Source organism: Lucilia sericata, unplaced genomic scaffold (genome assembly GCF_015586225.1).
Source record: "Lucilia sericata isolate MDLA Ls3-8-SP2 unplaced genomic scaffold, ASM1558622v1 Contig001596F_arrow, whole genome shotgun sequence".
Classification (NCBI taxonomy): Eukaryota; Metazoa; Arthropoda; class Insecta; order Diptera; family Calliphoridae; genus Lucilia; species Lucilia sericata.
In genome coordinates this window covers 17,767-44,029 of record NW_023995513.1, presented here as the reverse complement: position 1 = coordinate 44,029, position 26,263 = coordinate 17,767, and the positions used below count along the sequence as shown (strand labels likewise).

The following is a 26,263-nucleotide window of genomic DNA, read 5'->3' as shown; positions in this document are numbered from 1 at the left end:
TTAACTGAATATATTTGCACTTTATTTCATATTAATTTTGAATACAATTATTACAGTTGGAGGAATAAGACCCAATTTTGTAATGTTTCGTTATAATGAAGCTCTACTGGCATTTCATTTAGTTTAAAATATAAGAAAACACATTAACAAAATTTAAGTCTTGTAAGACGGTCCTCAGAATCAGTTAACGTTTATTTGAATAAACTTCCTTTAATGTCAAAATTGCTCTGTTTATTACCGGAATTACCACCACCATGTATACCATTCTATAATTATAGATTTAATTTATTTTAAAATATTTATTAAATCTCCATCTAACTTACATTGCCGGGATTACAGGAGACGGCAGCAATAATGCAGGCCACAACAAATGCTATTTGAAATACTTTCATGTTTGCTTAACTGTAAAATATTGACTGATATGTCCGAGGCTGTCAATCTGGATTTATATAGCGGATTGTTAACGCTATTAGTTAAGAGGAAATTTATTATTGGATTTACATATATTATTATTAGTATTTTATTTTCATTTTGGTTTAGTGGTTTAGGAATTATTTATAATAAGAAGAGTTCCTTTGAAAAATATATTTAATTTTCTTGTACCAGTAATAAGGTTCTTCTTGATTTACTTTCTTTCCATTGAAAAAATATTATTTGTAATGTTTATTTCTTCAAAATATTTTACAAATTGTATTACATGGTTTCTAGAAAATATTTAATGTTTTTCTAGATATTCTGAGGAATATAAAGTTTTATATATGAATTAAAACATGCAAATAATTGCCTAACATTTGTTGAAGTGGTTCCAAACTGACAAATAATTAACTAAATTTAGTAATGGCTCCTAATATGACCAACTGTTTACTATTTCAATGCCACCTCTACTTTCAGTGTTCGACACCGTTAGTATCTGCCCCAAATTCGTCTTCCTTCTATTCAACATTCTCATATATAGTTCCAACAATAAAGTCATTATATCGATGGTTAGATAAAGGACAGACTTTCAAATTTGTAATAAAACTGGTCTGCTTAGTACTCCACAGCATTATTTCAAAAACCTTTATTCTATTGGAAGCAGACTCCCCCTAAGTATGAAACTGAAAAGATGTTAAGCTCTGGTGTTGACATTACCAGCAGCATTAATGTGCGAGTTTGCCTCAAAAGAGATTACCCTAGGTATTCCAGACAGTTACCATTTTACGTTATATAGATGTATACCACCATCATTGGGTTCCATAGCGTTCATTACTCTATCTTCATCGGTGTAATCCAATAAAACGATTATATGAAAAGTGCATATAATTCTTCTTATTTAATCCGAAATTTCGATCCTGATGGATGTATGTATGTTCCCTGGACAACATAGAGCGGTCCCTCCATGTGACCTAGAGAGGAGCACTGTACTTCAGAGTAAAGAAGATTAACTAAACTTCATCGATGATGTTGGAGGCTTCTGATCCGTCAATCGCGTCATCTTATGGGCTGTGGTAATCTAATATAATAAGCTTACCCTGTGGATGAAAAAGACCACCATCACAAAAGGCCTTTAAGAAAGGTGTTCACGTACGACTTCTTCATGCTCTGAATATTGAGACGATAGACGGATCAGATGATTGTGAACATCATCGATGAAGAGTTGAAGAATGCACTGCATTACTCTTTCGAGTGACCCCGAAAGGAGCTAATCATTATCCAAGGATCATAAACCAATCAGGATATAGTCCGCGATCTGAACTGAAGGTCTAGAAGCTCTTTATCGCTAGAATAGCTGGTACATGTCAAAAAAAACCGTTTCCTGTCTTGATAATGTACCAAACTAATCAGGTCCAGTGGTTCGATCCTCCTGAAAATTTATCATTCAATGCCAAACCAGTTAGAATTGATGACCTGATGCAATAAGTTTCGTTCTCTCAGATTTATGAAGGCTCTATTTTATTATTTGCTTAGATGAACTATCGTTAAGGTCGAAGACTGTAGATAATCCACCATAGAGAATGATCGTAGTGTTGAATATGTACTCACTGAGAACTATTAGAGAGTCAAAGGGTACAGTCTCCTATCAATTTTGTATGATCGTTTCAGCATCTAGCAAAAAAAAAGACAATAGCCAATCGGAAAGAAAGCATGAACATAAACGATGTCGTTGATCCTGCGACATCGATGATGTTAACCGCTTCATCGTACCTTACTCTCATCTTATTGTCGTTAGGATCGACGACTTCGTTTATGCTTTCTTTCCGATTATATGATTGGCTATTGTCTTTTTTTGCTAGATGCGGAAACGATCATACAAAATTGATAGGATACTGTCCACTTTGTCTCTCCAATAGTTCTCAGTGAGTACATATTTAGCACTACGATCGTCCTCTTTGGTGAATTCTCCAGAGTCTTCGACCTTAACGTTAGTTCATCTAAGCAAATAATAAAATATTTGTAACCCTGGAACCATTGCATTGAGTAATGGATTTTTTAAGAACTTTTCAGAACAATCCTTAAAACCCTTTGCTTCACCAAATCCCATTTCGACTGGGATGTGAATAGTGAAGTAAAATTTCTGTTACTGCTCAAATGAAGATTGGGAAAATCATTGAATTAACTTTTCATAGACTTCAGTGCTGATTTATGTTGTCTATTTTCGGGATGTTAGCTTCCTGCTATGGCTTCTTGAGGTGCTCTGGTTTCTTTTTCGAACCTAGAGCCTTCATTAATCGAAACGTCTTGTATCAAGTCATTAATTCTGACTGATTTGGCATTTAATGATAAATTTTCAGGAGAATCGAACCACTGGACCTGATTAGTTTGGTACATTATCAAGACAGGAAGCATGATCTGATAAAAATAGTATTAGGAACCCAAATGGTATTTTGTTTCTTTTAAAAGTAGTATTCGAGTTACCACAGTTCTTTGTCAGTATTGTTGTGGTAAGGTCCATGGAGATTTTAAGTCCACGGACCGGATACTACTGCCATGACTTTTGCTGGTAACAAACGCTGATGTATTTGAACTGGAAATGAAGGGAAAGTTGTAGTAAACATTCAAATTGACGGATAAAAACTAGGGAATTCTCTTTTATGTGCTTAGCCTCCATACTCTTGTACAGATTTCCAGACGTAAGTTTAAACCATAGTCTGAGAATTTTATTTTAAACATCGACCAATTTTATTCAAGTGGACAGACTTGGGACTCTCAACTTAATTAGGTCAAAATGGCTTATCAACTGCATTTACTCTCTGATCCATCTTTAGCCAAACCTTGTGGAGTAAATATGATTCTAAGGCATCAAAACAGTTGGAGAAAATAAATTACCGATGAGACAATACTAAGTTTCGTAGTGGTCCCGTAGTGTTAGTAATATTATGAATTAAAAAACTTTGTTAATTGAATATCTTTGCACTTTATTTCATATTATTTTTGAGTATAATCCAGTTAGAGGAATAAACCCTATTTTTCCAATATTTGCTTAATTTTTTTTTTGAAAAAAAAAACTGCTAGATTAAAACAGATTATAACATTAAGAAAATAGAAATCTTATAAAATGTTACTTAGCATCATCTAACGTTTATTTGAATAAACTTCCTTTAAGGTCAAAATTGCTCTGCTTATTTCCCTGATTGCCATTTCCATTTATATCGTTCTATAATTATGAAAATAAATTAATTTAAATTTTTAGAAAAATAATTTAGTAAATCTTAACTTACATGGCCTGGGCTAGAGGAAACGGCAGCAATAATGCAAGCCACGATAAATACTACTTGAAATACTTTCATCTTTGCTTAACTGTAAACGATTGAATGATATCTCAGTGGCTGTCAGTTTGGACTTATATAGCGGATTTCAAAAGCTAAAATTTAAGAGTAAATTTATTATTGGAGTTATTATATGTTTGAGTTTATGAAGAAGTTAACACTAAATACCGCCGAGTACTAATATTTCATTTTTATTGGAGGTTAAGCAGTTATTCGTTAATTTGACAAAAATATTTCTTTTTTTAAACATTTAATCATCATGATTCAATTATTTTACTTGTATCAACGATGTGTTTTTTCTTGACTTCTTTTCCTTTTATTGAAAAAATACTTATTTCTAGAAATTACTTCCTCAAAATATTTTGACACGTTTTTTTTTTAATTTTTTGCCATCTACCTGTTTTTCTAGCCATGAAGAACTTAGAGACCTTGAGTTGTAGTCCGCGATCCTGATTGGTTTATGGTCCTTGGATAATGATTAGCTAATTTCGGGGTCACTCGAAAGAGTAATGCAGTGCATTCTCCAAGCCTTCACCGCTGATGTTCGCAATCATCTGATCCGTCTACCGTCTCAATATTCAGTGCGTGAGGGAGTCGTACCGCTTTACGTGTACACATTCCTTGAAGGCCTTTTGTCACACAGGTTAAGCTTATTAAATGACTTATCCATAAGATGACGCGGTTGACGGGTGAGAAGCCTCCAACATCATCAATGAAGTTTAGTTAATCTTTTTTACTCTGAAGATAGTACAGTGCTCTTCTCTAGGTCACGTGGAGGGACCTCTCTATGTTGTCCAGGGAACATACAGAATCGAAATTTCGGACTAAATGAGAAGAATTATATGCACTTTTCATATCATCGTTTTATTGGATTACACCGATAAAGAAAGAGTAATGAACGCTCTGGAACCCAATGATGGTGGTATACATCTATATAACGTAAAATGGTAACTGTCTGGAATCCCTAGGGTAAGCTCTTTTAAAGCAAACTCGCACATTAATGCTGCTAGTAACGTCAACACCAGAGCTTAACACCTTTTCAGTTTCATACTTAATGAGAGAGTCTGCCTCCAATAAAATAGAGGTTTTTAAAATAATGCTGTGGAGTAATAAGCAGACCAGTTTTATTACAAATTTGAAAGTCTGTCTTTTATCTGACCATCGATATAATGACTTTATTGCTTTAACTATATATAAGAACGTTGAATAGAAGTAAGACGAATTTGGGGCCGATACTTACGGTGTCGAACACTGAAACTAGAGGTGGCATTGAAATAGTAAACAGTTGCTCATATTAGGAGCCATTACTAAATTCGGCGGATTTGTCAGTTTGGAACCACTTCAAGAAATGTTAGGCAATTATTTGCATGTTTTAATTCATATATAATACTTTATATTCCTCAAAATATCTAGAAAAACATTAAGTATTTTCTAGAAACCATGTAATACAATTTATAAAAATATTTTAAAGAAATAAACATTATAAATAATATTTTTTCAATGGAAAGAAAGTAAATCAAGAAGAAACTTATTACTGGTACAAGAAAATTAAATATATATTTAAAAGGAACTCTTCTTATTATAAATAATTCCTAAACCACTAAACCAAAATGAATATAAAATATGTATTAATAATATAAGTAAGTCCAATAATAAATTTCCTCTTAACTAATAGCGTTAACAATCCGTTATATAAATCCAGATTGACAGTCTCGGATATATCAGTCAATCTTTTGCAGTTAAGCAAACATGAAAGTATTTCAAATAGCATTTGTTGTGGCCTGCATTATTGCAGCCGTCTCCTGTAATCCCGGCAATGTAAGTTAGATGGAGATTTAATAAATATTTTAAAATAAATTAAATCTATAATTATAGAATGGTATACATGGTGGTGGTAATTCCGGTAATAAACAGAGCAATTTTGACATTAAAGGAAGTTTATTCAAATAAACGTTAACTGATTCTGAGGACCGTCTTACAAGACTTAAATTTTGTGAATGTTTTTTTATATTTTAAACTAATGCCCCTATTATGGTTTACAACTCAACTCTTCTTTAGTTGAAATTTTGCTCTTTGGTATTATCGATAACAACTTAAAATTTAAAGTTGAAATTTATTACAACTTTTTTAAAAAAAAATTACAACTTATCAAAAGCAGTTGTAACAAATTACAACTCAATTGTTTAGAATAAATTTTTAAAATAAAACAAGGTAAAGTTTTTTTTTTAAATTTTCTTAAATTTCATTAATCACTAATTTTAAGCGAATTTACAATAAAAAGATGTTCAATACATTTGTCATTTACGAAATACAGAAATTCATAAACTTTTCACTTAATTTTATGACAAAAAAGCACTTTTTAGGTTGGCAACATCAACACAATTACAACTGAAATTGGTTGTAATTCATAATACCAAATATAAGTTGAGTTGTTCTAAAGTTGAGTTGTTTCAATTTCAACTCAACTGAGTTGAGTTGTAAACCATAATAGGGGCATAAATGAAATGCAGTAGAACTTCTAAACATTACAAAATGGGTTTTATTCCTCTAACTGTTATAATTGTATTCAAAATTAATTTAAAATAAAGTGCAAATATATTCAGTTAACAATTTTTTTTTAAATTCATATGTTAATAACACCACAGGTCCAGCTAGTTTCCCGTTGTAATTTGATAAAGTTCACAGGTATAATTAAAATATACCAATCGGCTCAGAATCACTTTCTGAGTCGATTAAGCTATGCCCGTCTGTATCTCCTTGTAAACCTTGTGCACATGCTACAGGTCGCAATTTTGATGACACATACTCTTCTTTTGACCCAAGAAAATGATACTGGCGAATTTCGTAATAATCGGGCCATACAAAGTTCCCTACGGAAAATGACTTAAAGATGGAAATTCTAATTTTAACTCTAATATCACATTGAAATTCTGCATAAATAAGTTTAATGTCATTGTAAATCGCTATACCAAAATTTATACGGATAGGACCATATTTATCTATGCCTCCATATAACCCCTCTTTCAGAAAATCATTTTTTTGGCGACAAATAAGGCACAGTGAGTCAAATCACCTATTTGTCACTATTATAGTTTGATTTCGGAAAGATTCCGATACATTATTAATCAGTCCTGGAATAGTAGAATAGATTGTGAAGTTTCGAAGACCTTATGACCGAAACTTAATGTGAAAGCTACCAAAAATACTTATTGAACTAAATAGTTTAAAGACTCTGACAGGGTTTTAAAGTAGAATTGTTCTATTAGGGCTTTTTTCGGAACTTCTGCAGGATATGAAAGAATGCTGAAGAACTGGAAACAGTTGAGCACATTAACTGGCAATGTCCTAGAATACAGGGTCTCGGGCTCAAATGACTGAGAAATATATTCCATAACAAACTGGCAGCTATTTCGGGGTGCAACTAGGTTTTATCAGAGAATTAGCCTTTTTAAGTGAGGAGGAATATGAATTAAATTTTCAGAAATCCATCAGATTTCAGAAATCATTCTCGAATCCTGATCATTCAATTTCTATAAGAATAAAACAATGGACCTTTTTGGACGTATGTCAAACATTTGGATCGGAAATCTTTAAACAAGGTTTTATTATTAATATGGTCTATTACGATCATACAAAATGTATAGGATACTGTCCCCATTGTCTCTCTAATAGTTCTCAGTGAGTACATATTTAGCACTATGATCATCCTCTTTGGTGAATTCTCCAGAGTCTTCGACCTTAACGATAGTTCATCTAAGCCAATAATAAAATATTTGTAACCCTGGAACCATTGCATTGAGTAAAGTTATTTACCCTAAAAACCCTAGGATACGAATTGTAAAATAAAATTACTGTAAGTTACTGCTCAAATGAAGATTGGGAAAATCATTGAAGTTTATTTTCATAGACTTCAGTGCTGATTTATGTTGTCTATTTTCGGGATGTTAGCTTTCTGCTATGGCTTGTTGAGGTGCTTTAGGTTACTTTTTCTTCATATCTGAGAGAACGAAACGTCATGTATCAAGTCATCAATTCTGAGTGGTTTGGCAATGAATGACAAATTTTCAGGGGGATCGAACCACTGGACCTGATAAGTTTGGTACATTACCAAAACAGGAAGCATGATCTGATAAAAATAGTATTAGGAACCCAAATGGTATTTTGTTTCTTTTAAACTCGGTCGCATTTTAATAGTCCAAGTAGTATTTGAGTTACCACAGTTCTTTGTCAGTGTTGCTGTGGTAAGGTCCATGGAGATTTTAAGTCTACTGACCGGGTACTACTGGCATGACTTTTGCTGGTAACAAACGCTGATGTATTTGAACAGGAAATGAAGGGAAAGTATTAGTAAACACCCAAATTGATGGGTCAAAACTAGAGAATTCTCTTTTATGTGCTCCATACTCTTGTACAGATTTCCAGACGTAAGTTTAAACCTTAGTCTGAGAATTTCATTTTAAACATTAACCATGAACCAATTTTATTCAAGTGGACCGACTTGCTACTCTCAACTTAATTAGGTCAAAATGGCTTATCAACTGCATTTACTCTCTGATCCATCTTTAGCCAAACCTTGTAGAATAAATAGGATTCTAAGGCATCAAAACAGTTGGTGAAAATAAATTGCCGACGAGACAATACTAAGTTTCGTAGTGGTCCCGTAGTGTTAGTAATATTATGATTTAAATAAACTTTGTTAACTGAATATTTTTGCACTTTATTTCATATTATTTTTTAAAACAATCCAGTTAGAGAAATAAGACCCATTTTTCAATATTTAGTTAAATTTTTGCTAAAAAAAATTCTGCTAGATTAAAACAGAATAGAACAATAAGTAAATGGAAATCTTATAAAATGTTACTCAGCATCATGTAACGTTTATTAGAATAAACTTCCTTTAAGGTCAAAATTGCTCTGCTTATTTCCTTGATTGCTATTTCCCTTTATAGTGTTCTATAATTATGAAAATAAAATAATTTAATTTATATGAAAATAATTCAGAAAAACTCTAGTTAACTTACATGGCCAGGATTGCAGGAAACGGCAGCAATAATGCAAGCCACGATAAATGCTACTTGAAATACTTTCATGTTTGTTTAACTTTAAACGATTGAATGATATCTCAGTGGCTTTCTGTTCGGACTTATATAGCAGATTTAAAACGTTTAGATTTCAGAGTAAATTTATTATTGGAGTTATGTGTTTGAGTTGTTTTAGAAATTAACAATAAAAACCGCTGAGTACTAATATATCATTTTTATTGGTGGTTACACAGTTATTTGTTACAAGTAAATTTGACAAATATATTTCTATTTTATATATTTAATCATCGTGTAGAGACCTCATTGTGGTCTATATATCTATAAATGCTTTAAAATTTTAATATGAACTGAGATTTTTTCAGATTACAGGACCTATCTTTAACTGCTTTTCTAGCGATGAAGAGCTTTTGGACCTTCAGTTGTAGTCCGCGATTTTGATTGGTTTATGGTCCTTGGATAATGATTAGCTCTTTTCGGTGTCACTAGGAAGAGCAATGCAGTGCATTCTCCAACTCTTTATCAATGATGTTCACATTCATCTGATCCCACAAACATCTCAATATTCCGTACATGAAGAAGTCGTAGAGCTTTACGTGAACAACTGCCTTGATGGCCTTTTGTCACGGTGATCTTCTTCATTCACGGGGTAAGCTTATTAGATGACTCACCACCGCCTATTTGTGTTTCTAACACGCCGGTGGCCTGTGTTGAGCAAGAGATGTAATCGGTAGATCGAAATACGACTCCATCAAATATGATGAGGAAAGCGCAGTGTTAAATCTGGTATGAATAGAGTAAACTGTGAACATACTAGCACAAGGAAGAAAATTTCTATGGTATCCTTGTATAAGGTATCTTACATGCATCACCATTCAACCTAGCACCCTAAATCCATCCCTTATAATATGCACTTGCCAACATCTTATTTCCATAGCTAAGTCCCACATCTCACTCCTGTTTAGAGTATCGGCAACAGTACCGAACTTTTCCAGAATTATAGAATTTATCGTCTATCAGTCTCGAATTTGGTTTTAAACCACATGGACAGTACAAGGTCCAAAACTCTGCCCTGTGGACTAGCGGTTCCCGTGATACCAGATAATAAGGCTACCTGGTTCGACCCCTGGTCACATCATTCCAAGAAAAGGCCGACGATACATCTGACTCCACCAGTTTTTTGCAATAACAACAAGATGTGGGTAGATCATCAAGGTAACATGCGCCGGGCGGAATATTCTTTACAAAGGGGAAGTCCACCATCTAATTGTCATTAGGGTTGACGAATTCAATGTGCTTCCTTCCGATTGTATGGCTTGACATGGTATCACTTGTATAAAGTATCTTACATGCATCACCATTCAACCCAGCACCCTAAATCCATTCCTTACCATAATCACTTGCCGCCAACTTATTTCTATTGATAAGTCCTACAATCACTCCTGTTTGGGGTATCGGTAACAGCACCGAGCTTATCCAGAATTATAGAATTTACCGTGTATCAGTCTTTTAAGCAACATTATCTTCCCGCGAATTTGGTTTTAAACCACATGCACCCCGAAGAGACCTCTCCAATAACCGGAACAGTGCAAAGTCCAAAACTCTGCCTTGTGGACTAGCGGTTCCCGTGATACCAGGTAATAAGACTCCCTAGTTCGACCCCTGATCATATCATTTCAAGGAAAGGCCGAGGATACAATTGATTGCACCAGTTCTTTGCAATAACAGCAAGATGAGGGTATATCATCAAGGTAACATGCGCCGGGCAGAATATTCTTTAAAAAAAGGAAGTCCACCAGGAAAAGAGGAAGTCGTTAAGATTGACGACTTCAATGTGTTTTCTTCCAATTGTATGGCTTGACATTGACATAGACTAGGGAAACGATCTGAATGAAGACCTTCTTCCCGTGAATTTCGTTTTAAACCACATGAACCCCGAAGAGACCTCTCCGATAACCGGGACAATACCAAGTCCATAACTCAGCCCTGTGGACTAGCAGTTCTCGTGATATCAGATAAAACCAGACAACCATTAGAAGTTGACGACTTCAATGTTCTTTCTACGGATTGTATAACTTGACATTGACAAAGACGTGGGAAACAATCCTAAATCATTCTAATCGGTTTTTGGCAATTGATTTCGGTATATAAGACATCTTATTAACAGACATGATCTTTGATACCGTCCCCAACTACACACAGTTAACCCAACGATATTTGATCTAATCAAATGATATAATTTGTTTAACCCTTTGAGTATAAAAATCTTGCTGAATTTTCCTGAAGACCTCCAAAAACCGTTTGCCGTTTACCAAATCCAATTTAGTTGGAGATAAAAAAGTTCACTAAAACTTTTGCCTTTGGAAAACTCATTGTAGTATATATGTTGTTATATGAAGTTTGACTTGTTTGGAACTCAAAGTTACATTCTCAGGACAGAAGGATTCCATCACTGAACTTAATTATTCAGAAGGAAACATTAACATTTAAGAATTTGCTGAATTCGGATGGATATACATATTTAAGCGCGGACCAGCAAATCCAACTATCATTCCTAATAAGGGGAAAATGATTGGGAGAACGTTTGAGAGACAGACTAACATTCCCTTAGAAAATTTTACATACATATAAACATACGATCTATTCTTAAACCCTTTTCATTAAATCATTAGCTAATTAAATATTCCACAATTTGGTAGCAGATGTAATCAAGTGGCATCATTCTGTTTTTATCGAAAATTGAATTATAATCAAAGTGATGAAAAAGAAAAATAAATGAACTAATAATACCAAATGAACCTTCACACTTGCAAACAACAACAACAATATTAGTATTATTAATAATAATTATAATTATAACAACAATAATAATGACAACAACTACTACGTACAACAAAATAATCATGAATAAATATCGTTGGTGATAAAACAATAATAAGAAAAATAGAACTATTTATGGAACTTAAATGAGTGTTTAAATGGATGGATCATTTGGTTGAAATAAAATCAACAATAACACCAACAGCGGCAGCAACAACAACTGTAATAATAACAAAAACACCAATAACAATAATAACAATTAAAGAAACATAAGAACGTTGTTCACACTAAACTACAACAAAAACATTCGTTCACTCTCTCACTCATTCCCCGATAAAAAACCACTTAAACACGTAATGTGGATGAATGAATAATAGAACCGAATTATAGAATAAATAGAGACGTATGTATGTTTGAATCAATGAAGGATTGAAAGAATGATATGAATGTAACTAAATGCAACAAATTTCAAGTGTCATTATTATTTAACTGATGTTTTGTTAGATTCTAAATGATGAGATAAAGTGGTGATGAGGAAGTGTCAAAAGTGGTAAAACGTGTATGACAACAATAGAAGTACTTTAGACATACATACGTACGCACATTAATAATCAAAATAAGGACCCATTTCTTACTGAGGTCGTCAGACAATTGGACTGACAAAAAACAACTGCGGATATTAGGAAATTCTTAGAGGGAAAAGGGTAGTTTTATAAAAGGTGTTACTTCCCAGTAACAACTTGGTAATGACTTTTACTTACACAAGAACTTAGTTTTTAATGACTACTACATACCGTCTGCATTACTTTTAAAAACTGTAATAATGACTTACATATAATCATATAGGTAAGTAGTGTTGTATGACAGTAGGAATGCGTAAAACAAAACAATTTTTTAACTCCCTATTTGTAATGACTTATTTAAGCACTTATTAAAAAATCTATTTATAGAAATTTATTTGAAGCTCCTTCCTGACAAAAGATTTACATTTAGGATATCGAGTGAATCATTCTTATCAGACGGTAAAACACTCGAAGTCTATGCTTATGGGTCCAAATATTCAATGGGCGTTGGTGGCGACTTCTTTATTCACGTTTTAATAAAGCGGTATATTTCAAGCTACAAAGTCATCGCAGCAACTCAAAGGTTGAAATATCGGCTATAAATTGGATCAGTATTCCAAATTTGTACAGGCAGTAAACCTGCTATACAATCTTTATCTGGTGCCTACACGACTTACAGACTAGTTCGCGAATGTCGGGAGTCTCTTGAGTTGATGAACCATATATGCTTGGAACTCCACTCTGTACCAAGTCACTCTAATGTACCTGTGAATATTAAAGCGGATGAACTGCCAATTAACTGATTCCCACCTTCACATATATTAACTCTCTAATTGGCACCCCATATTCGTGCAGCAAATTTTTAATCCAGCATGAACTTTCCAGATCTGATCAAACCAGACCTCTTGCTCGACATCAAGAATGATCTGGCCTCTTTATGATGAACAAAAGTCTATAGGTTAAGTGGAGATTTCCAGGATCAGACTACGTACATATAGTGGTGGCCATTTGGACAGGGTACTGCATTATAGGTGAGCATGCTAGAAGACTAAATCTTCCATATAATGATTACTGCAGGAGCTGTCACAACGAGTAGAGTAGACTGTTGAACACTTTATTTATCTCTTCCCTGCTTTGAGAACATTATGACCGAGTTTGTGAGCAGTCCGATACTGTTTATAACTTAAACACGTTTATTCTTGCCTCTGGTTAGTTCGAATCCATGTTGAACACGAACACAACGAGGAGAGGAGACTGATGAAAACTTTTTTATCTCTTCCCTGCTTTGACGAACATTATGACTGAGTTTGTGGGCAGTCCGATACTGTTTATAAATTAAACACATGTTGAACACGAACACAACAAGATGATGAGACTGTTGAACACTTTTTTTATCTCTTCCTGCTTTGAGAACATTAGGACTGAGCTTGTGGGTAGTTCGATACTGTTTATAACTGCCTCTGGTTGGTTAGAATCCATGTTGAACACGTAGGTGAGTCGGGGTAGAATCCGTTACAGAGTATCACAATAGTACCATAATGTGGACGCAAGTGAGTCGGTCACTGGCCGACTGCCTCATCAATCTAACCTAGATCCGATGTGCCAATTGATCAGAAACTTTATACTTAAAAACCATATTCTAAAAGCCTAACTCCTCAATAAATGTTTTGAGTTTCAAAGGAATCTGTCTTGGTGTTTAAAGGTTAAAAGATTGAAGGTAAGAAGACATTTCTATTATTTTCAAAACAAAAGTCAGCTGAAATTATTCCATTACTAATAAATTGGGATCTTTTGTGCATCCATTTTGTTCACCATTGAAGTTTAAGTTTAATATATTTTTGGAGCAAAGAGCCCCCAATGGTTGACAGTCACAAAGTAAGTATATGCTCATCCTGCAATTCACAGAATCGGCAAAGCATTATTTAAAATGTGCTGGTGATGTCTAAGTCGACTGCGTCCTGTAAATAGTTTGTCTGGTGTTGAACGATAATAACTTGAGATTTTCCCTTTGACACCATGACACTTAATTTTGGAACACCCTTTTTTAAAATCCAACAATTTTCTGCAGCTTTATTAACGAATGATAAATTGTCTTTGTATTGTGATGTATTCCTATAAAGCATCTAATGCCCTTATGATCCCTTTATTGTTGTTATTTTTAGAAAATTAAAGGCTAATAAAAATCATCATCATCACCAAATCCAAATTTCTATTATTTTGACGAGTGCGAATGTCATATGAAAATATTTATTCGCAAACATTTTGTCACTATTGTTAGGAATTGTTTTTGTATTTTTGTAGCAATAACAAAAGAATTGAGGAATAAGTGCCTCAATTGTTGCATGAAATGTATTTAAAATTATGATTTCAAGTGCTTTTTGCTAACACAACTGGTTGCTTCTTTAAATTTAATTTTGTGCAATTGTGTGTGAATTAAATTCTTAATTAATAAAAGGGAAAATCGTTATTTTTGAAATACATCTGGTTAATTTGTTTAGACATTTTAAAAAGGATGGTATTATATGGTCTAAATAATAAGAGAAAATAAGGGAAAAGCTGCCAAAATTCCTTTACAATTAATATAAATTGCTGCCAAGCAATTTGAAATTTCGATCGATAATAAATTTTGAACAGAGCCGTTCTTTCTTCTATTCTATTCCTATATGTCAGACTTCAAAGCCTATCTAATCTTTAGTCGATGTCAGTGACATTTTCTATTCTTATTCATTAAATAATAGGTCAAGCATTTTAGAGATTCCAGCAATTTCGGAATGTGGACGTGCGACTAGAGTAGACCTCAACACCCATAATATTCAATGTTGAGTTTTAACACACACACGCACATCAGATCATGTTGATGCACTAATTTTTATGGATGGCGCAAAACATTAGGGAATCAGAGTTCCTGATGCTCTGGACAAGATAAAGCAATGCGATGTCCGCTGAACTAATGTTGAAATTTTTTAGGAAATATGTACATCACTTCATATGACCTTCATACTCTTTACTCTAATATTCCATCAGAAATTTTTTATATCTATTGGACCACAATATACAAATTATATTGATACAGACCGACAAATTTATAACCCAGAGACTAAAGTAACTTTTTTAAACGATTGATGAAGATATGTATATCTAAGAAGAAATAAGAATACACTTTCAGATATCATATTGGCATACGCTTCAAATTTCAGGACGTCTTATCACGAATCCCAAATGTGATGGAGAAATTCTGAGGCCAGTTTCGGATTCGGCTTTAGAAAAGTATAATTTGGGATTTAGTTTTATCGATACTATAATGTAATGTGTTCCTTTTGCTCCCGATGCCTGCAGTGGATTACAAAAAGTTGCATGAAAAACCCGTTCTTCAGTTGTACTGTCTGAATGTGGAATAAGATCCCAGCACAGGTCATTCCTATCATTCCTTAATGAACATTCTCCATCATGGTGTGATTGCATTCCGGGGGAAAAGAGGTGCTACCAGTACCTTTAGTTTGCTGGGACTCTAAATTGATGGTGTAAAATGTATTCTCGGCCTTTCTTTGGAATGACTTGACCTAAAGAGAAACCTATATAATCTGGTACTAAGTGAATCGCTCACTCACAGGGCAGAGTTTCGGACTTTGTCTTGTAAAGGTTTAAACCGAAACTCGCGGAAAGAGAATATTGATTAAATGACTGATATGCGGTGATATTCGATGTTTTTGCCGAAAAAGACAAAAGATGCCCCATAGAGGAGTAACTGTGAGAATAAATAAAGGTAGAAATGAATAAAATACAGAATAAGTCGCTCTCCTCATACACAGACGGAAAAAGAAATATACACGCCTGGTACCAAATTGATACCAAACTGTTTATAATTTTTCAATACCATCCGTTGTCAAAATATATACATACGTACGACAACACTATGTAATGTTGACAACATTACAACAATTCGTTGTCAAAATCTAAATTTTTATACACATCCGTTGTCTAAATATTAACAAACGTTGTTTTTCAGATGAGCCTATATTTCATATTTTGTTCCCACTGTGCGTTATTGTGATTTATTGCAAAGTTTAAAAATATATAAAAATCCCATATATGTACATACTTATTTCATGCCTAACCGCAAACACATTAAGTTTGTTAGATATCTTTAGTATAAATATTAGTAATAAATTTATAATTTAAAACATATTAACAGAGAAGTCTATAGTCAAAGTATCTCACATTTTAACATGAAAGTATTTCAAATAATTTTTGCAATTTCTTGCATTATTGCCTTTGCCATAGCATCACCTGGAAATGTAAGTTTCTCAATAACTATTTAATAAAGATTTGCATAATTTGAATAATTTGTTATTTCACAGAATGTTATTAAAGGACATAATAATAAAAATAATAAACAGAATAACGTTGATGCTAGTGCCAGTTTGTACGGTTAAATTGATGTGATAATTGGAGAGAATCGGAATCGGAATATTGACTAAAAAAAACCAAAAAATGTTAAAATAAAGTTGTAGCAATAGCACAAAATGGTTATTATTTTAACTTAAGATTTCTAATTGGTTTTCCCATATATCATAATAACGACTATTGTAAAAAATAGTTTCATTTGATACCCCAGTCCAGAATCATAACATTGATTTAGTGCTACCATCAAATGCAATGTCGGTTTCATGATTCAATCATGATTAGATTAAGAAGCACTGCAAACTGAATGCTGTACATTCGTTGATCTTAAAATGTTAAGCGGATATCTTGAAAATCCCGTTAGTATTAAATAACTACTTTAAAAAGTCTCAACAGTTTCTGGAATTTTACTCAAATGACAACTCTGTAAAAAGGTTCCACCCAGTAACTGGGAATTTTCTCCACCAAATTCTAGTTCGTCAGACGTTGAGTTGTCCAAACGATTAAGCCAGATCAATCTATCTGAACATCAATACTTAAGTTTTAGAACCAATTAGAGAATTCTCATCAAGAGCAAAGAATGTGAAGGTTATTTTTAATGAATGTTATGATCAGAACATATTATATATTATTCAAGTGGTGACAGTGGACCAGATAAGTTCAGTTGCTTCTGTCGCCCATAAGGTGATAATATTCCTGTATGCGGCTAATGGAAACTGTTTAGTTCAATGGCAATCCATCGCCCTGTTTTCTGAGTTCGGGCAGATTGTGAAATGTAAAAAATCTTCCTTATTACGTTAGAGAGGCTTGATAGATGCAATACTGTCCACGAAGATATTAATGGTTAATGTTTGGAGATCTTTGATTATTCTCAAGAAGACTAACATTTCATCCCAGAAAACGGTACGTCGGAATTTTCCATTCAGTAGCCCTAACAATTTTTCAACCGCTAGGTTGGCGTAAAGGATTGTGTGTTCAACTCATTCTGCTCTGTTCGTATTTCGATTCGGAAGGCCCTGTAATGTATGTGTTAAAGGCAGCCATGCCAACAGAGTGGCCTGGGGTGTTGAGTTCCTAAATGCTGTATTAGCAAGATCTGCGAGGTATTCTGTTGGAACTAAGACAATTAGTTGTAAAAGGGAGAATAGAGGGAGTAGTATTTGTAGATATTTGATTTAAGTCTTTTTTCATGGTAAGTGGCATAATATCATTCCCAGACCATCAATATCGACTCCACATTCAGAGATGGTTATCAACTCTGAATGTGGAGTCGAAGGGAGGCAAAAATGGTGAATATAATGTTACCATTTCTCCGAATGGAAGGCTAGTAAGTCTCCAGTAGAGTTACCTAAACAAAAGTCATGCTGCTAGTGCTTTGGAACATACAGAACTCATAGGAGATAATTTGGCATTACGTTATCAATTTTCCAACATGCCGGAATTTGCCGATATTACATCTAGTCCAGGTCTTATTTTTGTTAAGATCCGTTAAAGCTCTTTTAACGGCTCGCGTTTGAAATAATATATTTTGCGTAGTTGCTTATATCGTTCGATCTCGGGCAGAATTTCATTGTTTTCCAGCAAGAATAACATGTGAGTATCGCAGCTAAAAGGGTAGCTTTATCAACCGGGTCTCGAATGTCGAAGTGCTTTACGTGAAAACCTACCATGTTGGCCTATCTCATGGTGGTCTTTTTCACGGTGGTCTGGGTGAGCTTTGTGACGACTCACCACCGCCCCATTGCGTTACACGCAGGCGGCAATTTACGTATATAGATATTTCGGTCCAATAAACGCGCACTTTGCTCAACTACTTGAGCTATCTAATCTCTGACCATTGCCGCCCCGTTGCTTAACTTCCGAGATGTAAAACATCACTTCCGTTTACAACCACGGAGTTGGAATGTCTCTGTTGAGTCGACAACATCACCTAGAGACGTAACCGGTAGACCGAAGTACGAATCTGTCAAATAAGCCGAGACTTTGTTCTTACTCACAGTGACACACTGTGGTAATTCTGGTATGAACAGAGTTTAATCTGAACATACCTGGACAAGGAAGGAAAATTCAATGGTATCATTTATATATGATACCTTTCATCCATCATTATTCAACCCTGCACACTTCTCATTCATCCAACACACTCATAAGAGAAATATATACGACACACTTATTTTAGGTATACGGGAGGGCGGGCCCGCATACCCCTATATTCATCCCGTACCGTATACAATTAACATCAACTCATTTCCAAGGCTTAGTCCCACAGTCATTTCTCTATGGGGTATCTGTTTTCTTCGGCACCAGCACCGAACTTATGCCGATATATTGACTGTACCGTACATCTGTCCTTTAACCGCCACTTACTCTCCCCGCGAATTTGGGTTTAAACCACAGCCACTACTTGGATCCCGAAGGAACCTCAACCAACTAACCAGCCTTAAATGGCGACGCCAAGAGGAGTTGTAAGCATTGTGAACATTCTATAGGGAAATCCAAAGTGCAGTTAGCAGTTAGATCTGTATTATAAGAGATCTGTATTTCGAATAAGGCAAAAACATCCGGCCGATGGAGATGAACGTGAGTTATTACTGAGAAGAAAGAAATCAATCCCAAACCAAGTACATTCCGGAAACCGATAGAAAAGGACTCATAATTACGATTCTAAAAGAAATTTCATAAATTTTCCATTTCCTATGCATAGTGTTTCTGTTAATGATTAGTGTTAAGTTCGACAAGAGATCTATAAGCACAAACTGGCTAATATACAATAAAGAAAATCAAGATTAAATTTTTTTAATAAAATTATTTTATTCATATTTTTTTCTATTCAAAATTCATTAAATTGTACCTATACTTATGGTCATATATAATACAAGAATTATTACTTAAAAATATTTTTTTTACATAGAATATTTACAATAAATACATTTACAAACATTATTTCAAAGAATTTTTAAGATTTAAATTTTTTTGTAAAACAGTAATTTTTTTGTTATCACATAAAGCGATTTAATTATATAGACGAAAACTTTCATCAGAAAACAGCAGCCTGTTTATTATGATTTAATTGAGCTAATTACAAAATGAACAATATTTTTTTGTTAAAAAAATTTTTCAAAAATTAAAAAAAAATACTGATTTGTTGCAGGAGCTGTTGTGGTTGTTTCCAAACAAAACAGGATGTGTTTAGGATAAACAATATAAACAAACACAAAATTAAAATAAATAAATACAATTTTGTAGCAATAGACTCTGTGTTTTAAAATTCATTCATTCATTCTTTGCAACCGGACGGATACAATTGTTTTAGTATGCTGCATATTGTCTGCTGTTAGTGCAACTTAGCACCATTACACTAAACATATGCAAGCATTTTTTGCCTCTTGATGTTGACCAAACTAACAGTTTGATTAGCCAACTGACTAGCATTCTTAATTAACAGCCTCATTGTCATCATTATCATCATCATCAATGTCATCAACAATACTGCATCAGTTTGTTTTGTTAATACTGTGTGTGTGTATGTGGTAAATGCTTGGAGTAGTAGTTCCTCATTACTCCCTCACATTTTTCCCTTTTAAACTCCACTTGTAGTTGCAAGTTTCTTTAGTGGTATTGCTTGTTGTTGTTGTTGCTATTGTTCTTTTAGTTGTTATAACATTGCTTTTTAAAGGGTGTGCTACTAATAAAACCCCCTACTTTCCTTGGCCAAAAACTAACTGACGGTCGATGGTGCAGAATTCTGTTGTGACTGTTGCTGTTGTTTGATTCTCTCTTTAGCCTCTTGTTGAGCCTTCTTAGAACGCTTCCATTTCATGCGACGATTTTGAAACCATATTTTGACTTGTGTCTCCGACAGCATTAGTCCACTGGCCACTTCGAAACGTTTAGGGCGGGATAGATATTTATTTTGTTTAAATTGTTTTTCCAATTCTAGCAGCTGCTGTGAGGTGAAGGCAGTACGAGGACGTCGAGTTTTACCCAAGATGGCGTGGTGAGGATAGGCCGCAAGTTCGGGTATACGATGATGTAACATACCGGCACGAGCGAGAAATTCGAATTGTAGATGTGAAGGCATAAAGTGTTGACCCATGGGAATCTGAAGAGTTAGAGAAGGAAAGAAATTTTTGATTAGTTTAATGGATTTGGTAAGCAAGATAGGGTATTTCTTAAGATTACTGCTCTAGTTTAGGAATGGGTTCTTATATTTTATATATGTATCTGAAACAGTAACGAAAGGTGCAATAGAGATGGTTCGGTGATGAAAGTTCAAGTTATTTTAAAGAATCACAACTACAAAATTAGAATTATTGTAAAATTTGAACTGATAAGGATAGCGGAACAAAATTTTGGACATATGTAGAACTAGATCTTTTGAAAATAATAACGTTACCAATTTTCACATTTTCTATATACAAATACCGAAATTTCTTAAAAAATAAAAATGTGTTCCAAAAAATTAGTTTCTTAATAAAAGTGCCCACTGTGATGTTATTTACTGTGGGATAGTAAAAAAAACTTCGGATATATTTAGGGACCATTAAGGTTTATATCAATATAGAGCTATTATGAGAATCGGTGTATTTGCGTTTTTAGAATATTGTACTCAAATCAAATTTTTTTCTTCAAAATTGACCTGGTGGAAGGGGCTGGTGGGGGCATTGCCCGTTTACATAAGCCAATTTCATATAACATGCTTATTCGGAAAGTTATCTTTCCGGATCATATAAAATTTGTATATAGTCCCTAAGACAATTTTTTCTATGAAAGAAAGTATAAAGGGACATTTTTGGAAAAAAACCTAAAAATATTGCAACTTTGAATGCGTCTAACTTTTTATAGGGCCAAGATATTAGTAGAGTAAATTATACTAAAACCGATTCAAAACATAGGTTCAAAATTTAAAAATCTTCCCATTATGTATTACTTAACTGAGCTCTATGTTTTGATTACAAAACCCGAATTACTTAGTTTTTTAATTTCAACTTACCGCTATGGGTTTTCCAGATGGATCCAGAGGGCGATGAAAAGCTGAACCGCCTGGAGCTAAAAGCTGATAAGGATGACCGCCGGCATATAGAGGAAAATCTTGTGGACGTATAGGACTATGGGGAGGTACTGGTTTTTTGAATTCATCACCCAAATCCATGCCATGCATGCCAAGATGTTGTTGATCTTCACAGCCGGGACTAATGGGAGGACTAGAACGATGAGAGGATGTAGGAGATTCCGATCTAAAAGTAAAGTAAGGTAAAAAAAAATCAAAATAAATTAAAGAATATAGATATAAGTCTGATGGTTAAACATAATCATAATTTTGGAACTACAAAAAGTTAAAGTTAAGATTCCGTTTTAATCACAAGCTATTTTCCCTGAATTTCTAAAACTGACCCTCGTACTTCTGACAAATGTGTCATATAACTGAAACTACACCTAAAAAATTATGCAGTTATCATTTAAAAGCTATTAATTGTTCAAAACTTTTCTTCTTCGTTTTCATTGTTGACACTTAAATGCGAATTAGTATTTGTTTGTTTATTATTTTTTTAATGACACTTTAAAATTATCGTTAAAGAAATTTTTGTTTTTCCCAATACCTCCGGTACTTATATATACATACGTTTCTTTCATTATTTTTCTTTGATTAAGTAATAAACGTTTGAATAATGTAATGTCACCAAATATTTTTTTAAATTCGTTTTTTAAGTGATGTTAAAGCTTTTTTCAATTGCTGTATTATTTTCACAAAATTTATTTATTAAATAATGAAATCATTTGTTGATATTTATTTAAGCATTTTATAATTATAAAAAATTTCGTTTGTTAATTTGTTTGTCCCTGGGTATTAACCTCATTTGCCAATTTATAATGAAGACGGAAAAAGTAAAGTATTAAAAAAGGTTTTAAAAAAATCTATATATTTGTGGGAAAAAGTTTCGATTGACATCGATTTTTAAAGTGAATTTTATTTGCGCCTCTGAAATCATACACTGTAGATAATCAATGCCTAATATGTACGAAAAATGTTGTACATTATACGAAATTGTGTCGTAATAAATACGAAATTGTATGAAATATTATACTTTTTCTTAAATTTTATAAACATAAAAATTAATGTCATTATGTTTAATACGAAGAAAGATATTTAGAAGAAAATTATATAATATTTCGTATTATGAATGAAATTTTCGTAATTATTACGAAAAAAGTAGTTTTATCGTAAAGTTAAGACTCGTTTATTTTCAGTGTAGAGAGTGTAGAGAAAAATTAAAAACTAATTTGTTGGAAATAAATATGCCGCCGGTAATACCAAAATCTATATTTCCAATGTCAGCTGCATGGAATTCTAATAAATATCAAGTGCATATTCCGAACCACCTTAATCATATATTTCAGTAGTTCGGAAATAGCGCTTTAAAGATATAGTAGAGCAAGGGAGAGTGTAATTGCTGAAACTAAGCATAGCGCTTAGCCATTCGCTTACTGAAAGTCTGACGGGGGACTTCTGGAAATCTTATAACAAAATTAATACAAATATTTAATGAAAATTTTAATAAAAGTTTGAAACTTTCGAATAATGATATATTTGTTGAAGATTTAGAATACATAATCCATTTCCAGAAAGATATAATCTAACCCAGCTATTCATTATAAATGTCTTGATATATTACAATCTTATAAAACAAAATTTCTATAAAAAATTTGGGCATAGCTTTACGATTCTAAAACACAGTGATTTTTTTATTTAAAAGTTGTCGAATAATTGAGTTTTTGTAAGGAGTTGAGTTTTTTATGGAGCGGGGATCCAGGCTATTATGAAGAGAATACATAAGCGATGATCCTTTTCGAATGACGGAGGCCATAGGTCTGCTATGAAGATAAATTTCTATGCCAGATTATGATATGTTCTATTATATAAAACTTAGTTGTGACGAATTTTTAAGATATCCAAGTATAACCGACATAGTAATGAGTTAAATAGCCCAAATCGGAAGGTCCGGTTGTATAAGGTCCAGGTGTAATTATGAACCGATTTTAACCATTTTCAATAGACTTCGTTCTTGACCCAAATAACACATGTATGGTCCAGACTCCATCAAAATATATTGAAAATTGCGGCCAGCCAGCTGGACAGACTGACGGACATGTCTTAGTCGAGTCAGAAAGTCATTCAGAGTCGATCGGTATACCTTAAGGTGTAGCACCAAAATTTTTGTGGCAAGATTTCTCTAAATATTCTATTTAAAGATAAATTTTAAATCTCGAATCTTCTGAAAATGGATTTTATTGAAATCCACTTTACAGGCAAAAGTGTTATTCCCAAGAGATGTTTATTTGGAAGCCAATTGAAATAATGGAACTGGAAGTTGATAATACAACTTCTCTGTATTTTGATTTTGTCATTCCGTTTGAAACACATTGCTATATTAATTGTAACCCCACATTATAAGATTCTAAGGCGATCTAGCATATATGCTCGTCTGTTTTTAAATCTGTTGAAAATTTTATAGGCCCTAAGTCCATATGCTAGAGTTCTAAAATTTTCCAAAATTTTCTCTATTGGAGCGGTTTGTTGGCTAAAGAAAATGTATTCATTATTTCATCCTATCATGACCTTATATAAAGGTACTTTTTATGAATCAAAATAGTTTTAACAAATATCATAAGAATCGGTCCATCGGTACCTACCTCCGCTACAAACCCTCTAATAGAAAATCACTTTGTTGTCTATTAATTGTTTAAAAATCATGTTATTAAGAGATCATCTTTAACGATTTCTTATTAGAAATTAATGAGTCTTTTAAATTTCATTTTGGATCCACAATTGAACCAAGTCTCTCTGCATAAATGGCCTCTTCGAAAATCAACCTGATGAACCTCAGATTAACATCTATAAGTAATAAAGTTTCGTTAGTTGTCGTGACCAATAACCTGAATAGCAAGTGATTTTTAGTTTAATACGGACAATATATTAATTTTGTCTGAGGGGAACTGAAACACAACTACATACATAGTTGTAGGTCTTATTTTTTGAGATTACTTAATATTTAATTGAGATAAACGTTTGTGACTTTTGAATAGAATTTACAATTTTAGTTATATATTCCTATATATACAATCTAAATATTAAATACATTTAAAACCGATTCCCTTCTCTATTTTATATGAATGAATTTTTAACTAATTGACTTTAATCAAACGAAAATATATATTTTTTTTGTTCAAAAATCTCACCTTGACATGCCGTCGGGACTGGGTGAATCATATTCACGTGATTCATGCAGCCGCTGTAAAGCCTCCTGTTCGGACATACCCATGGCGGACATATCACGAGCATACTGTAAACCCAAAGCCAAACGATCATCCATAGGAGGAGCTTTAACACTTATCACTTCAGGCGACTGAGACTCCGAACCATTTTGATTTTTCGCCAATAAAGCATCTATACAAAATGATTTCTTAGGTTGACTCTGCTGTAGTATGGGAGGTGATCGTGAAGCCGACGGTGATGTTGATGTGGGTGGTACTGGAGGTTGGGGTAATTGTGTTAGAGGATTGGAGGGATTTTGAGAGGGCAACATGAGAGGTAAACGAGGCATAGCATAGACACCATGCGGACCCACAGGAGGTGGTGGCAAAGAGTCATAGAGTCTTTGTTGAGCTACTAAGGGAGAATTGAAAATGCGTTGATCTCTAAGACTGGCAGCAGCAGCGACGGCTGGTGGTAATTGTGTCATATTATGCATATTCGAGGCCAATGGAACTGGCTGCACTAGCAGAGGTATGGAAGAAGTTGTGGGTGTTAAAGATGAAGTAGTGGAACTGCTGTTGTGAGCGATATTAGATTCTTCACTAGTTGTATTAGAGTTTTGTAAAGGTTTAGGTGAATTGCTGTTAGAATGTGGTGATCCTGTGGAACGTGTAGGACTTAATTGAGATTGTGGTGATCGTGGTGAGATGGTAGAGCGGGTATTGGAATCTTGTTGATAATCACTATGATGGGGAGAGAGATTTTGATGCTGTTGTTGGTGTTGTTGCTGTTGTTGTTGGTGTTGATGATGCTGTTGAGCGGCTGCTATATGATTGAGAAACTGTGACAGATGTTGCTGTTGTTGCTGCTGCTGTTGTTGTTGATGCTGTTGCAATTGTTGCAAGGTAGGCGGCTGTGATACTTGTGCACTAGACATATTGTTTAGTTAAACACTTTTTTAATTTCTTTTAAACACTTTCACTTAGGTTTAGTTATAAATTATTTGATTTCTTTTTTTTTAAACTTTATCTTTTAGTTTGTTTTAATAATTTAATTGCTTTTAATAATGTTAAGTTGTTTTTTTTTCTTCTTTGTTTCAAACACTTTTCTATTTAGCTATTTAACCGTTAAGTTTTCTCTCAGTGTAATTGTATTTTTGTTTAACTTTTTCATTCAATTATTTTTTATTATCAATTGAAGTTTTATAGTTTTAACGAAACCCGCGTACGTTGTTACGGTGCTAACGCGTTTCAACGACTGTGATAAAATAATCAAACGTTCTCAATCATATACCTCGTCCAAACACTTTCATATCGTTCGCACTTATCAAACAAACGGTCGCTTCCTCAACCACCTTTACAAATTGCTCGTCTTCATGAAATCTCCTCATCAACCATCACCACCACCACCACTTTTTCCCTTGTTAAACCTGATTATTGT

The 26,263-nt window shown here is 33.6% G+C and overlaps 1 protein-coding gene and 5 long non-coding RNA genes across 6 annotated transcripts; 2 read left to right on the top strand and 4 right to left on the bottom strand.

Annotated features, from left to right (window-relative positions):
• On the bottom strand, window positions 1-417 carry LOC119612066. The gene is made up of 2 exons (XR_005232107.1): window positions 324-417; window positions 1-266 (listed from the first exon to the last, which is right to left on the bottom strand). It is a non-coding gene; the product is annotated as an uncharacterized LOC119612066 (long non-coding RNA).
• A 3,185-nt stretch (window positions 418-3,602) lies between these two features.
• On the bottom strand, window positions 3,603-3,790 carry LOC119612070. Its single transcript, XR_005232111.1, has 2 exons — window positions 3,699-3,790; window positions 3,603-3,634 (listed from the first exon to the last, which is right to left on the bottom strand). It is a non-coding gene; the product is annotated as an uncharacterized LOC119612070 (long non-coding RNA).
• A 1,678-nt stretch (window positions 3,791-5,468) lies between these two features.
• On the top strand, window positions 5,469-5,735 carry LOC119612068. The gene is made up of 2 exons (XR_005232109.1): window positions 5,469-5,564; window positions 5,622-5,735. It is a non-coding gene; the product is annotated as an uncharacterized LOC119612068 (long non-coding RNA).
• A 2,712-nt stretch (window positions 5,736-8,447) lies between these two features.
• LOC119612064 lies at window positions 8,448-8,926 on the bottom strand. The gene is made up of 2 exons (XR_005232106.1): window positions 8,768-8,926; window positions 8,448-8,699 (listed from the first exon to the last, which is right to left on the bottom strand). It is a non-coding gene; the product is annotated as an uncharacterized LOC119612064 (long non-coding RNA).
• A 7,420-nt stretch (window positions 8,927-16,346) lies between these two features.
• LOC119612063 lies at window positions 16,347-16,692 on the top strand. The gene is made up of 2 exons (XR_005232105.1): window positions 16,347-16,463; window positions 16,527-16,692. It is a non-coding gene; the product is annotated as an uncharacterized LOC119612063 (long non-coding RNA).
• Window positions 16,693-19,355: 2,663 nt separating this feature from the next.
• On the bottom strand, window positions 19,356-26,078 carry LOC119612065 (probable serine/threonine-protein kinase yakA). The gene is made up of 3 exons (XM_037967786.1): window positions 24,808-26,078; window positions 21,563-21,806; window positions 19,356-20,671 (listed from the first exon to the last, which is right to left on the bottom strand). Exons 1-3 carry the CDS (start codon window positions 25,758-25,760, stop codon window positions 20,288-20,290), a joined length of 1,581 nt encoding a protein of 526 aa, XP_037823714.1. The 5' UTR covers window positions 25,761-26,078; the 3' UTR covers window positions 19,356-20,287.
• Window positions 26,079-26,263: the final 185 nt, after the last annotated feature.

Coding starts and splice junctions, on each gene's coding strand:
- LOC119612065 (XM_037967786.1), bottom strand. CDS start 25,760: ATGTCTAGTGCACAAGTATCACAGCCGCCTACCTTGCAACAATTGCAA. Junction 21,807..24,807: donor AGTCCCGACGGCATGTCAAG/GTGAGATTTTTG, acceptor CTTTACTTTTAG/ATCGGAATCTCCTACATCCT. Junction 20,672..21,562: donor CATCTGGAAAACCCATAGCG/GTAAGTTGAAAT, acceptor CTAACTCTTCAG/ATTCCCATGGGTCAACACTT.